At 31.5% G+C, this 16319-nt stretch overlaps 1 protein-coding gene across 1 annotated transcript; it reads right to left on the bottom strand.

Annotated features, from left to right (window-relative positions):
* Positions 1 to 129: 129 nt before the first annotated feature.
* LOC145952000 (uncharacterized) lies at positions 130 to 1778 on the bottom strand. Its single transcript, XM_083064216.1, has 2 exons — positions 767 to 1778; positions 130 to 500 (listed from the first exon to the last, which is right to left on the bottom strand). The coding sequence occupies exons 1-2, from the start codon at positions 1776 to 1778 to the stop codon at positions 130 to 132; spliced, it is 1383 nt and encodes a 460-aa protein (XP_082920342.1).
* Positions 1779 to 16319: the final 14541 nt, after the last annotated feature.

The following is a 16319-nucleotide window of genomic DNA, read 5'->3' as shown; positions in this document are numbered from 1 at the left end:
CGGGTACTTTACCTTCAGATGGGGAGTAGACACTATCGCTCCCAGCTTGTTCAGAGTCGGCCTGCCGATCAGTATACTGTACGATGACTGAGCATCGACCACCAAATATCGAACGAGCACCGTCTTCATCTAAGCTCCCTGGCCAAAGGTCATCTCCAGATCGGCGTATCCCCGTGCGATGACCTGGTCTCCTGCAAAACCAACTAGAGTCCCTGCATAAGGAATTAGTCGGTCGTTAGGTATTTTCATCCCCTCAAAGGTTTCCCAGAATAAAATGTCCGCGGAACTTCCCTGGTCAATCAACACGCGCTTCACATTGTACCCCATGACAATCGCCGATACGACGACGGGGTCATCCTCATGAGGGGCTACTCCTTCGTAATCCGCATCTGAGAACGAAATCTCAGGCTGAGATGGTCGCCTGAATTCCGACACCGTCAGCACTGACCGAGTGTACCTCTTTCGGGCTGCCGAGGTAGTTCCCCCGCCGGCGAAGCCCCCTGCGATGGTGTTGAAATCCCCATGGATGGGTTGCTGATGGGCTTCCAACACCTTTGCTGGCGCATCTCTGGGAGGAGTTCTCTCTCTACGCCTATCCCTCCTGGTGTCATCTTACGTGCGCCTGGGTCGCCTATCTGACGAGCTTCCCTCCTGCTTTCTCGCCACAAACTCCTTTAGTCGTCCCTCCTTGATCAAGCGCTCGATCTGTCTTCCCAAAACAAAACAATTTTTAGTTGAGTGCCCGTGAGTCCTATGGAACTCACACCAATCGGTTTTGAAAGGGCCCAACTGACGCTCCGTCGCCGCCGGGAACTCAAACAACGATGCGCATCGTGGAGTATCTGTCGCCTAGGTACAGTGAGTGGAGTAAACTTCTCTTCTTCATTGCTGCGCGTCCACTCGCCCCTTGACCGACCACCGTGATCGGCCTGCCTGTAATTGTCGTCCTTCACGTTGTACCGGTCACGTCGTTTGTTCCAGTCTGATCGCGGTCGGAGATGCTTGTTCCCCTCCTTATTGCTGCCCCCGGCTTCGCGGTTCTCAGCTGTCCTTTTAATGATCTGGTTCTCCTCCGTCTTGATGTGGCTCAAGGCGAAAGCCCTCACCTCCGACATTGTTTGGCAATTCGCCCTTTCAAGTGCAATGTCGAAGGCTCCGGACCTCAAACCTTTATGAAACGCGATGACCGCCATTCTCTCATCCAACGATGCTATCCTTAGAGCAACCTCATTGAATTTCTGCAGAAAATCCTTCAATGACTCCTCCCGTTGCTGCTTAAGATCAAATAAATCCGACATGATCGGTGGCTTCTTCTTATTAGCAGCAAATTGAGCCATAAACAGCCGACTGAAGACGTCAAAGTCGGTGATGGATCGATCGGGGAGGCCACTAAACCAATCAAGCGCCGCCTTTTTGAGCGTTCCCATGAATAGCTTGCAACGGACTTCCATGCTCCCTCTGCAAATCAACATCTGAGCTCGGAAATCCGTTAGATGTTGACTAGGATCCTGCGATCCATCGAAAGGTTCGACCTGCGGTATTCGATGATCCCTAGGGATGGCCTCGGCCTCTATGGCTTCCGAGAAAGGCCGAAAATCCCTTGGGACTTCCATCATGACATCCTCCTCCAACGTTCTGGTGTTGGCTTCTATTCTGGCCTGTAACTCATCCGCTCGCCTCCTGATCTCCTCGTTCTCGCGCTGAATGGCCTCCTCTCTCTCCCTGGAGCGTGCATTATCCTCCCGTAGGCCATTGATCATGGCCATCATCTCCTCCATGGTAGGGGGTTGAGAGTTGTTGTTGTTGCCGCCTCTCGCCATGGTAAAGTGTAGGTCTTTCTGTATGACTTGGGGCGTAGGAAAAGTTTCACCGTAGGCCTACGGTGGGCGCCAAAATGTTCCGGCCAAAGGGTGGACTAGGGTTTTTCCTAGATCGTGCCTTAGAGCCAGAGCATTTAAAAGTGTAATCTGCCTTCTCAACTCTAGGGTTTTGGGTTTTATAGTATGTCGTTCGTGGACCTCTTAGCCCCCGAGAATGGCGGGATTTTGCTAACCGTTATTATCTTGATGGCGCGGGAATAAAGGGAACAGGTTTAGCCAGGTTCTGACCGACAGGGACCATGCCGAGGGCCCAGTCAGGTTTTGACCGACAGGGGCCATGCCGAGGGCCCAGTCAGGTTCTGATTGATTGGGCCCATGCCGAGGACCCAATCGGATTTCGACCGAGTAGTCTTTTCAGCCCACATAAACGAGAGGGATCGAGGTGTCGAGAGAGATCCGACAAGGGGTGCTCCCGTGTCAAGTCCGCTGAAAACCGAGCTCACCTTTGGGAAGCTGGTTGAGTCACTAGCGAAGCCACCGTACGCATGTCCACCCTCTCGGTATCCGACCGTAACCATGAAGGCTTGAGGGAGTCGATATCCGACCATGACGGTACACATATAAATATGTCAAAATTTAAAAAATTACATGTCTGTCGACGTTAATTATATAGTTTTTTAATTACTTGAAAAGTCATACACTTTTAATTAAATAAATATTGACTTAACATATTTACTATCTTAACTTTGTTATTTATTAGTGCAAAATGTTAGTTTCCCATTCAATGTATTGCATCTACCAACAAGTCATTTGATAAGCTGAATTCAACTTCATCGTTTTAAATAAAGTTTTAAATTCAAGTTGAAATAAAAAAACGTGGTTAGAAAAAAGCTTATTAAAAAATTAAAGATGAACAACTAAATTTATACACTACAACACAAATGGTATTTAGCAACATTTGAAAAATGTTACTTAATTATATATAAATGTTGCTAATTTGTTTTAACAACATATTATCAAATGTTGTATATATCTATGTTGCTAAAGACTTTTAGTAACATTTTTGCATAATTAGGTAACATTTTAATGATGTTGCAAAGATTTTGTTAATCTTATAAAATAATATTAATTTTAATTTAAATATTACTATCAATTATTATATTTCTATGTCTCCTAAACTTCTAGGAATTCCTTAAGTTTTTAGAGAAAGACATTTTTATAGTTATAGTCACCACTAATTATATATAGAATATCAAATTTCATTTATCCTAAATATAACTATATGAGTATATATACTCTTTATGAGTCATTAATCTGTTTGATGTGGGACTTTAATTATGGGTTATAATTAGATATAAGAAAAATATATATTTTTTTATTTGATGTGAGACTTTGATTTTAGAAGCAATTATAGTAACATTTTTCAAAAAAATATTGCAAAATAACTTACGTAAATTTTTTTTACTCAATATGGGACATTGATTTTGAAAACAATTAGAAAGAATAATATTGAAATACAAAATGGTACTCTATCTATAATAACATTTTTCAAAAAAATGTTACAAAATAATATATTTATATAATATATAGTAACATTTTAACAAATGTAAACAAGAAAATATTGTTAAAAAATTAAAATACAGTACTATCAACAAAATCGAAATCAATAAATGTGTTAAATAAAAAAAAGTAGTTGCAATAGAGTTTATGGTATCCGCATAAAGCCAATTTTCAACAATTATTTATTTCACTATCCAATACCTTATATGGTCCATTCTCTGATGCCTTTTATCAATTGTGGCAATTAAGTCGAACAAAGTAAGGCTCGCATGCATGACCATCATTAATGTAGAGAACAGCCTAATAGTCGCAAATAACTAGCTCAGAAGAGTCTTGAAGGTTTTCTTTTGTTCCCCAACTAAACAAATACGCCAAAAATAATTGACAAGTAAACAAAGTGTCAAAGTCATTCTTATTTAAACCCTACCATCCACAAACTACAGGACAAAAGTCCCACAACTCCAAAATACCAAACCAACCCTCAATCTTATATCCTCATTCCACCTTTTTCACATCAATCATGTAATTCCTTGCACCCATCGCAACTAACAACTCTCAACTTTGTTTATGTTGGTTTGGGAATATGACACCCTTTTATCTTGAATATAAATAAATAAATAATATAACAATTTTACTAAACTAAAAATTGAAAAAATAATTAAGTTCTTTTTATCAATATTTTGTAAAAAGAGTTCCAATGCTTTATTCATAACTTCTTTTTTAAACAAAGGAAAATATAGAAATTAATATATAAAACAAAATGATGCACAATCACCTAATTTAATAAAGTTTAGATAAGAAAACATAATGAAATATAAATTTAACAATTTGTAGACTTGATTTATACATTAAAAAATTTTAATTTAACGGTTGGATTGTTGAAATTTGATATAGAACATGAGTTTATTGAATAAAGTAAGTTTAGGTAAACTTACCTTAAAGTAAGTCTATTTACTCTTATAACAAGTATAATTATTGCAATCCATCCACAAGAAGAAGAAAAAATTCATGGGTAAACTTATAGAAGACAACACAACAGGTACAAAAGTAAGTACAATTATACTATCAAAATCAACATCTCAACAATTATAGAATCAACACAACGACTCCTATTAACAACTTTTAATACGTCAACACCACATATGAACAACACAATACAACTCATCAATATTTTTAACATAAACAACATAACAACATCTCAACTTACAACACAACCATACAATTTATCAATATATCAACCTAGCATATGAACAACACAACAATTGTATGTATTGTCACGCATTCAACTAAGAGATCTCTTACAATACAGGTGAACAGTTTAAGTAGTTTGATCCTACCAAATCAACTTAACAACGTAGTCTTTTTGAACTTACTAGATCAATCACAAAATTAGATAAAAATCCACATCATGACATGGTTTCTTGGATTTTGCCTCTTAAATTAGAATAGTTCATTATTCTTATGAGGGTTAGGACAACTTGAGTCTACCACGACCTTAGCATGCATAACTAAACTTATTATGGATTTTGTTCATGGATTGTCCTTCAAGTATTACGCCCTTTTCGGTACTTAATTAAGGATTTCGAGTCCATAACCTTGTACCTTACTTGATTGGTCACTTCATACATGTACGAATCGACCTTGCCCCATATGGTTCTACATTTGGTCACTTTATAATCAGTATGTCTTGATTTGACCCCCAAATTGTGTCAATTAAAGACCTATAGGAGACTTAAAATTTTATTTCAAAAGTTAACTACTCAAGAAGAGTTTTTCAACAACTAAACTCACAAAGCACCATAACACCATATTTTCATAATGAGATAGTAATCTTTTAAAACAATATCTCTCCAAAAGTCCTAAGTCAATCAACAAAACTCAACTATATGCTTCAAGCATTCTCAACATAGCTACTTTCAACATTACGCAACATACAACTCCACTACATTTAAACTTTCGCTCATAACCAACTTATTATTTTTAAGCAACTTAAGCATCAATATATATCATTCCAGATCAATGCATAAAGAGTTAGAATCATATAACAACATAATTCATATGAATAATTCAATTTATTACATACATGTTCAACACTTAGTCAAATAAACATCACATTTCCATTTGGTAGTCCACTCTCAACGCCATTTTTCACATGCCCAATGTCATTGATGCAGAAAGCCTCTAGCTTACCCACGTCAAATGCCAATCCATTTGTGCCCAACGTGAATGAGGTAGAGAGTTCCTATGTTAATCATGCCTAACGTAACTAAACTCACATTCACATCATTTAGACAAAGGCCTTTGCTTGACACATGTCTAATGCTATTCAACTCATGTTCGACGTCATCCAACTAGAGAGTTACTACCTTTATCACACCTGGTGCCACTCAACTAGGGTCTGGCGTCACCAAGTTAGAGAGCCCTTGAGGCAACCACACTCGATGCCCCTTAACCCATGTCAAATAGATGTGACCAAATTAGAGAGCCCTCCTCCAACTCACATCTGATGCTACCAATCTTGCGCCCAGTGTTAGTGAGGTAGAGAGCCTCTGGCCTACATCATATACTTGACGCGATGAATTGCACCCAACATGATGGTGATTTTTGCACTTAGTATAATTATGATTTTGGCTCAATCCACTTGAAACTCATAAATTTACCAACATGCAACTCAAGAAACCATATACACTTCATAAGCACTTCAATTCCAACTAGAATAACAACATGCAACCAACATATGATCAAAACACCAATTTCACCTCAACATGTTCAAGTAGTACTAAAACCCACATATAAGAATTTTCCCTCCCAATCATCAACACAATCACAAATTTAATGAATTCAAGAAGCATACAACTCATACACCACAATAAAATCAACATACAAGCTTCCTTTACCTCTAGTTGCCTATAATAGAGGAAAGGAAGAAGATTGAAACTCTTTAGGAGAACTTCGCACCACTCTTCTAAGGTCTTTGATTCTCAGCTACAGAGGCTTCAAATTTCTACATAGCTAAATAATTCACTATAGGAAGGGTTCTAAATCTTTTTGATAGACTTATAGAAAAAAAAATTCTCTTAAGCTCCAAAGCTCATCTCTCTAATTTTTCCTTAACTTTTCTTAAGAAATAAACTTATGAAATACACATCTTAAGAAAAATCTTATATATTTTTTCCTAATCAGTCAACTTTGACTTAAAACAACTCTTAAACGACAAAACTCATAAAAATTTCCAAATTCTTAGAATTTACACAAATAAACAACTAATTGAAACAGTTAAATTAATAAAAATCAACAATCAATAAAATGTATTACAAAAATAAATAAATATAACAATCATAATTTTAAATTTTATTAAGTATAAATATAAAAAATACTTTATAACATTATAATAATATAATAAACCACGTATGGTAATTTAGTCACGTGACAATCACAATAAAATAAAATATTTCTATGAAATTTATAATTTTAGTCTTATTAAAATTTATTAGAATGAGAATATTGCCAGCTCTACGTTCAAATGTATTAATTAGGAATATTTTATCTTAAAACTAAAAACAAATTACAAATTTGAAATGTCTAAAGAATCTAAATTATTTTAACTCTTAGTTTATGTGCTTCAACTAACAATTAAAATCGTTTCATTCATAACCTTAAATCAATCAAATTCGAGTTAGAAATATATTAAATTTGTATCAAATTTAAAACTGAATTAATTCTTGTCAAATTTAATTAAATTGAACTAAATGTAACTCAACTCATTTTCAAACATATTAACAAGCGACAATTAATCACAATAATTGATATGTATTATATTCGGATAACTTCCTCGATATATATGAGTTATTATGGACCATGCATGTGGAGAATATTAATACAATGCTTTGCCATCGCTTCTATGGAGACGGGGGTACTGCGGATAAAATAAACATTTGAAATGAAGAATTCTACATATATATTGGCATAACATATATCTAAATTTAATTAATATGAAAGTACTATATCCTCCCATTAATTATTCTACCCGCTCAATATTGACACGTCATTTGTTATAGTACCAATTTAAGATTAATTGATCTTGACATTTTAACCTGTTTATTTCTGCTTCTAAATTTATGCATCCCTAGTTTCCAACCTACATTCAATTAAACATATACTAATGAAGAAAGACACGTGCTGAAAGAACGTTGAAGACACACTTTAGACGCTATCTCTTGCTAGTTCACACGTAAAATAAATAAATAAATTCATTTTGGTTAATTTTTGTTTCTTTTGAAATTTATTACTGATTTCATGATTACTCCTTGAAACTAATGGTAGTGAGAGAGAGAGAGAGAGGGAGGGGGAGGGGATACGTGAAATCGATGTGTCAATTGGTTTCATTTATTGCAATATTCATTTCTAATAAATATGATACTCTTAAACCTACAAAAAGAATAATTAAAATAAATAAATAAACGAGTATACGATTATTGGGACAACGTTATTATAATTTCTCTCTCACACTCTGTGTCATATACAGTTCATAATACAAATTTCAATCATATGACAATTTTAAAACATTATATATTCATATAATAAACGATTGAATATACTCGTTCAATTTAAAGTATTTCACTAATTAATATACTCATATTGTAATTAACATGCATTATCATTATTTAAAGTATTTTTCTTATTTTCTATACTTTGAATTTGCGTGATAATCATTACTCATTCAGTAGGTAAGGTTTTATTATCATTTGTTAATATTCATAAATTAAAAAAAAAAAAAAAAAAAAAAAAAAAAAGGCAAAAAATTTCACATAGTAAGATGAGAAAAAGAAACATAGTATGCATGGAGCAAGAGATGATTGCAGTGCAGTGAGTAAGTTAGAAGCAACACGTGGTAGGATCCAATCTGGCAGCGGCAGCGGCAGCGGAATTCACGTGTGGGAAAACTGAAAAGTGGTGAACGCGGTGGAACCAAACACTGCCTTGGATGGTGAGAACGTCACGTGGACCCAGAATCAACCACGATGGTTTCATGCCACGTGAGGTAACAGACACGCGTCAATTTCATTACCTTTTTCTTCTATTTTATTTTATAATATAATACACTTCATTCCATTCATTTCTAGAAAATAAACGTAAATAAGACTAAAATAAAATATTCAACAAATATCTCATTCTGTCGTTAGTATAGAGTACGATGTTTCACGTTGATAAAATTCCAACTTCAAACAAATGTCCTAAGTTTTTATTTTATATTTTATATTTTATATTTACTTAATAGTAATTTTTCAATTTTATTATTAGCCTTTCGTTTTTTTGTCTGTTAAATTTTCTTTCGACTATTATAAATATCATGAGGCATTTATTTGATATTTTCTGACATAATTTTTCTGTTAAGAGTTAATTTCGTAGATTTAACTCTTATAAAATTATGAAAAATATTTTCAAAATAAATATAGTTACAATCATAATATATTTGTAATAACATAATTCATATTTACTAGCATCAACTACTCCAACAATATTTAACATTATCAACATAAGCAACTCAGTATATAACAATCCAAGGTCAATACAAGTAACACATATTAACATCTCATAACTCAACACATAAACTTTTTTCATTATAAATCAATATTGCATATAAAATTCATAGTTTAAGCAACACATCAAATATGCACAACAACACAATAACTATATGCGTTATCATTCATTTTAACTAGGAGATCTCTTACAACACATGGTAAGCAGTTTAAGTAACTTAATCTTATCGAACCAACAACTCAAAGGGACCTTTTCAATCTAGCTAGGTCAACAAACAAATTTTGGATATCAATTCAAAATACAACAACTTGGTTTCTTGGATGTCGCCACTTAAATTAAGAAGTATAGTACTCTGTAAAGATAAAATAGTTGCATATGAGCCTACCATGACATTAGCTAGCTTAACTAAGCTCCCTATGGAATTAACTCACTGATTACGCTCCAAATATTATGTTCTTCTGATACTCAATTAGGAATTAAGTTTTGATATCGTGCTTTACTTAATTGATAACTTTATACATGTGTTTCTCAACCTTGTCCACACAGTATCAACTAAGGTCCTAGAGGAGACTCAATTATCCTCTTCAAGGGTCAACTTCCTAAGAAAGGTTTTCAACAAATTAGGCTCTCGGAGCACTATAGCACAGTATCTACTCTATGAGATATGCAACTTTGAAACACAAACTCTCTTCTAGTCTTAAGTTGACCAACATAGTTTTCAATACCATGCCTAAATACTTAAAGTACTCTCAGCATTTAACATCTTAGCAACATAACAACACCATACATATTCAACACAGTTACACAATCACACAACATACAATTTCACTCAAATTTCAACTAGCATCATATGTAACATCATTTTCATAGGTCAATATGTATAACAAGAACAAAAATTTCATCTCAACACATGCAATAAATTGATCTACTATATTCATGTCCATCAATCAACATACAATAACTACATTGATTCTTCCTCACACATCATATAGAAAAACATTTCCAAAAATAGATAATGAACTAGCACTTCAAGTACCCTTAGGCTCACTCTGAGCAACGAGAACTCGCTTTAAGCGTCTAAAATTTGCTTGGAGTAAGCCCAAACAGAAAACACCTCTGGGAACCCCTATCTGATAACTTCAAGCAAGCCATCCATCACTCCAAGCAGGCGTAATTCGCTTAGAAACAATTAGCTCCAAGTGAATGCAATTAGAGACTACCTTTGCAACACCATTTCACCCTGTTTTGAGCGAGTCATTTCTTACTTTAAGCTAATGTATCTTGCTTTGAGCGATCATAATTCTCTCTAAACAAGCCAAGCTAAAGATTACTTTTGGTTTGGTCGTACATGCTTGCTTTGAGTGACCTCCCATGATGCTCTAAGCAATCAAACCCAAAAAACATGCATGGATTCAACAACGAACATAACAAAGGAAGAACAACCAAATCATTCCAGAAATCCACTCATCCAACTACAAGATTTATACATGCAACTCATAAATAGTCATCTACTATCATCATACAACTAAAAAATTTCATTAAATACCACATGCAACCATCAAAGTATCAAAATTACCCATTTTTGCTTAACTCATTCAAGAGAACATCAAAACCCTAATTTCAACATGCAACCCACTCCGAAATAAATCCACATAAATACATATCTCAAAGATTCAAACAACATTCAACTCATAACTCATTCAACAACTCAACTAAAACAAGAATTTTAGCTTCCGTTACGTCAAAATGAAGTGAATTGGGGAAGAACTCCAAGCTACTCCAAGGTAGAAGAAGAGAAAGAAATGAAAAGGAAGCTAAGAACGATAAAAGACAACTCCACACAACTCTAATCCTCCATCTCAATAGTTTGGGATCACCAATCAACTACCCAACTACAAGTTCCAAGTTTCTGGGGTTAGAGGGGAGGAGAAGTAGGGCTTTTAGGACCAAAGCTCTTCCCTCTATGTTTTTTGAGAATTAGAACTTATCAAGCTCAATTCTAAATTGAAACCTTATATACACATCTCTCTAGGGTCAAATTGAATCTCTACTAAAAAAAAACTTTCAACCAACTTGAAACTCATAAAGAATTTCTTAATTCAGAGTCTTTCAACATAGAACAATATATCAACATAACAACATATACTTCAAAGAAAAGTACAACAATACTCTAGAAATCATGGTGTTACAATATTAATGATTAAAATTTTAACTTTATAATTTGTTTATATAATTTATTATCAAGATTTTAATAATTAATTTTGTATCATTCCTTATAATTGTATATTAGTTATTTTAATAATCATAATCAAAGCTTCTAGTCACTACAACAAAATTGTCATATAGTGACACACACCCTATAGTGACACTATACATGTCTCTAAAAATTAATTTTACCCACACAATAACTACAATATATGTTAGTATATTATTAAAAAGTGTGGGTATAGACTATAGTGACACACAAAATATATTGTTAAATCTCTTTCAAAATTAACACTAAAATTGTGTGTAACTATATGTCAAATAGACATATACCTACATATATTGTACTTATAATGACACTTTTTATATGTCACTATATATAACATTTCTTGTAGTGAGTTCTCAAGTGGGACTTGGAAATATGTATCTTCTTTTTAAACAGATCGTCGATATGCCAGTTCAACATGCTTAAAGTTTCCTCGGACATTCTTCTCATCTCTTTCTAAATATTTGTTTTGAGTGAATCTAGCTATGTAATTAGTCTTTCCCTACAAGTTTGGTGTGTTGTCAACCGGAGTCACATATTTCTTTGAAGTAAGGAACAATGTAAAATGGATAAAAATATATCGATTGTTAATATCCTTTATTATAAACTAAGATTACTTTATATTAGTAAATATATTACTCATATTTTTATTTAAAATAAATTAACATAAATATATTCTTACTTTATTACTTTACACTTCTCATTCTCAAAAAATCAATTGCTTTATATTCAACTCAATTTAATGAAGATAGTGAGGCATCTATCCAGCTGTCCAAAGACGTGTGATAAGTGATAAATGCACAGTGCACACTTCATCCACTTACCAACTCAATAATTGATTAATTTCCTATAAACGTCACTGTGTAAGGCGAGGTATTTCCGATGTAGAGGGAAAGGCTACAATATTTGCTCCATAGTAGAAGGGAATTTCATTGATAATTAATTAATTATTGTTTGAGCCAGGTACTAAGAGCAACTCTAATGGGAGTTACTTGTCCTATGCAGCAACTTAAGCTCCGATTTTTTGTTATTGGAGAACTCTGATGTGGCAACATGAGTTGCTTGAAGAAGAGAGAGAGTTGCTTCTTCAAGCAACGGTTCCTTACCAGATTTCAAGCAGATCTTATTGAACATATTTGGGAACGTTTCGAAAATAATAATGATGAAAATTAATTTTGTATAATGTCTATATATTTATTATTGCTTTATTTTATTTTTAATATCTACTTATTTATTGTGTATTTTTTCTCGTAATTTATTTTCTTTCATTGTAGTGCAATTATCTTTTTTAATAAAAATTTAAAATTGGTTAATAAATGATTAGAAAAAAATTTTTAAAAGTTAAATTTCTTAAAGTTTCTTACCATTGGAGTAAATTTGTATTTGAGTTGTTTAATACTGACATGGCACACTAAGGACCACCTTTTTCATTTTTCAATGCATGAAGCAACTTAAATAAGTTGCTTCCATTGAAATTTTAAACATTATGTAAGTTTTGTATTTTATTTAATAGTTCTCTCTCCTAAGCAGAATTTATTAACATTTTAAACTAATAATAATGATAGAATTAACAAGAGATAAACACATTGAATTAACACTTCCATGGTGTGTCATTATCGGAAATCATGCTAGCTTTCTTTTCAGTTTCTCTCTTCCTCTTCTTACTCTCTTCCCTTCCTTGAGTTTGGTTTCTAGCTTGCAACATTTTTAATGATTTCGCAGTTGCTTCTTACTAGGATGCGCAGATATGATGCAAGGGAGTTCCATATTATTTCATGAACATATTATTTTATATGACATTTTCTCTATTTTATCCTTTTTATGTTAATGCCTTTTCTCTCTTCTCCTATAATTAGATGACTTTTCTTTTTTGTCCATAAATATAATTTACACAATGTCACAAAATTAATAACTTACTGCACTTGTAGAGCATGGATTCCGTTGTTGATGAGCCAGCAACAGTTTTTATTTCCTTTTTCTATCGGTACTTTTCCACTCAATTTGGGCCAATAGCTCAAGAATCCTTATGTCATGTCTTATTGGGTTGACAGAAAACTAAAGGCCCATTTTATTTTCTTTTCTTCTAGTCCAATTGGGTAACCTCATGCCAGTTCCTTTCAGAAAATTTAAAAATTACATAAAAACTAATAAATAAAATTGCTCGATTTTTGTATTTGGAAACTCATTTGCATCTAAACTATAAAAAGTGAAAGAAAAATTCCAGGACAGGGTCTCTAATATCTTCTTTCTAATACCTTGTGAAAATATATATATATATATTACAAGTTATATTACTACGTCAAAAGAGAATCATTAAATGAAATGATTCAAGTAAAAATAAAAATAGAGAAACCAAAGACACAAAAGAATGCAGAAAGTGGATAGCTTCTGTGGAGGAGTAAATAGTGAAAAAACAATCAATCAGGAATCAGTTATATTAGTCAAACCAAACGAACAACGAAAGGTATGTTGCCTCAACTCCATTTCACCATTTATTTTTTATTGGGTTACACATTATCTGCTTAGGCTAGATTTGATTGCATGCAATTTTTTTTCTTCATCTGTTACATGATATTTTTTTTTCTACATGAATAATTTTTTAGAAAATCATACCTCTTCGGATGGAATTTGGGATTAATGTAATAACAATTTAAATAAGTATCATTTAAGTATCATAAAACATTAGAGATATTTTTTGTTTATCAATAGGTAATGATATCTAATAAAAATTAATCGGTAGAAATAAGTTGACAAATATTCTATTAATTACTAATTTATTTCCTTGTCATAATTAAACATTTTTTTTATATAAATAAAATGTTGTTAGTTTTAATTATTTCGATTGTTCTTCTAATTTGCTTATTGGGAAAATTTTTGGTTTTATATGGTAATTATTTTAAATTTAATTCTTATTTGATTATCGCAAAAATCTTGTCTAAAATAAATAATATTTTTATAAAATGAAAAAGATTCACTTTCAAATCGAGATGTAATGAGAAAGAAATGTTAAATCAAATGTGCTCATGTATATAACCCCACTTTCAAATTGAGACATTAACGAGAATAAAATGATTTTTAAAAATGTTTAGCCAATTTAAACTTATCTAATCTGATTAAGATAGGATTTGTTATTATAATGTTATTGTTAAGTAAAAATAAATTATTACACTTTCAATTTTTTCTCCCACATTATCTTGTTTTTTGCAAAATATTTTTTAAATTTATATATTAGCACAAACATAAATTTCTTCATTTTTTATAGTAATTTTAGCCAATAGTTAAATCAATTCCTAACATTGATATTATTTTAATTAATATATAACAATTTTTGCAACTAATAATTTAGATATCTCATTAATTTCTTCACCTAAACTAATCATACATGCATGATATACTAGATAAGAGGATTAAAATAAATGAAAAAATAGAGTAAAATATTTAACTCTAAAATATAAATACTTATTTAAAAATATATATTGAATTATTGGACAATTTGAATTGTTGGAATTTAAGTATGAAATAAATCTTATACCAATTAAAGTTAAACATGTTAAGTAATATATAAGTGAAAAAGACTTATCTACCTAATGTTTCAAGATTTTGGATTATAAAGCTTATGTGGTGTACTCATTATCTATTTGTGTTCTTTGATATTTAATTCTCTAATCCAACAAAAAATAGAAATAATAAATTTAATTTATTTGTTTGAATCATAAATTTGTGGTATTAGCACATGTAATATATATATATATTTTTGAAATAATGATATTAACAAAATAGGTTTTAAATTAATTTCATAATTAATTTGTGTATGCAATTACTAAACTTTGGATTTTGTAAGTAACTTACCTGTATAAATCAATTCTTAAATATACAATTTGTGCTTGATAAAATTTTATCTTTTAAAAACTAGAGAATTATTAATTTTGTTTCTTAAACAAGGATTGAGTCTTTTAAATGAAAATAAAATAATTAAAAAGAGTGACTTCATTAAAGATATATAATGAACCAGATTCTTTGAGAAATAGTTCACACTAATAATATAGTTAAAAATATAATAAAAAAAATAGAATAGGCTGAAATTAATTAAACACCAGACATTACAACCTAATCTGATGTAGAAGGGAGTGATGTGGTGTCCAAATTGTGGTTTGAACTTTCAAACACACTTTCATGTCTGTTTATTTTATATTATTGGCGTGAATTCCTTTGTCCCATAATTGAAGCATCACCTTCCTAAGGTTGACCATGGGTCCTACTTCCCATATCTTGACCTGTCCATAGCTTGTGATCTTGACGTTTACTTTAGTTACTTTTAGGAACCATTCATTCTCTTCTTCCCAAATTGGATTTGCTTCACATAAAATATTTAAGGGTTAATTGCTTTTTCTATTTTTCTAATATTATAATTATACGATTTTCATCTCTAAAATTTTAATTAAATAATTTTATTTTTTAAAATATCATAATTATATAATTTCAATCTTCTAAATTTTAATTAAATAATTTAATTTCTCAAATATCACAATTATACAATTTTAACTCCTAAATTTTATAATTATATAATTTTTGAGTTAAGTCTCAAAAGTTGATGGTAAGATCCATGCAGCTTCCATCTCTCACTGCGGTTAATTTTTATTACACACATGATGCTTACATAAGCACGAGAGCTTCTATTTTTTAATTAAAAATTATAATTATAATATATTTTTAAAATTTTATTCGGTAAACTTTTTTGTTAAAAAGCTAACGTTATACAGTAATATTATTCTTATATTTTTTTAACGGTATAAAATTGTTTTTTAATATAATTTTATATATCAATATTTGTATAAATAAAATTTATTGTATATTTTTTACTCACCAACATCCTGATTTTTCTTCTTCTCTTTAACTCTTTATCTCTTAAAATCCCTTTTTAAGTCAATTTTATCTACTTTCAATTATTTCTTTGATTTATTTTTTTATTTAACGATAATTCACAAAATTAGTTATTATCTTAATTATGTACGTTTTTTTTTTACTTTGTAATTCTTATATTGTTGTAATTATGTAATTTAGCTAGCTTCATCATTTTAAATAAAATTTAATTTAGTTAAGTATTTGTTTTTTACTTTATATCATAAAAATATTTCGTAAAATAGTAG

Source organism: Cajanus cajan, chromosome 9 (genome assembly GCF_000230855.2).
Source record: "Cajanus cajan strain Asha chromosome 9, NIPB_CcT2T_4, whole genome shotgun sequence".
Lineage (NCBI taxonomy): Eukaryota > Viridiplantae > Streptophyta > Magnoliopsida > Fabales > Fabaceae > Cajanus > Cajanus cajan.
This window is presented reverse-complemented; position numbering and strand designations above follow the sequence as displayed.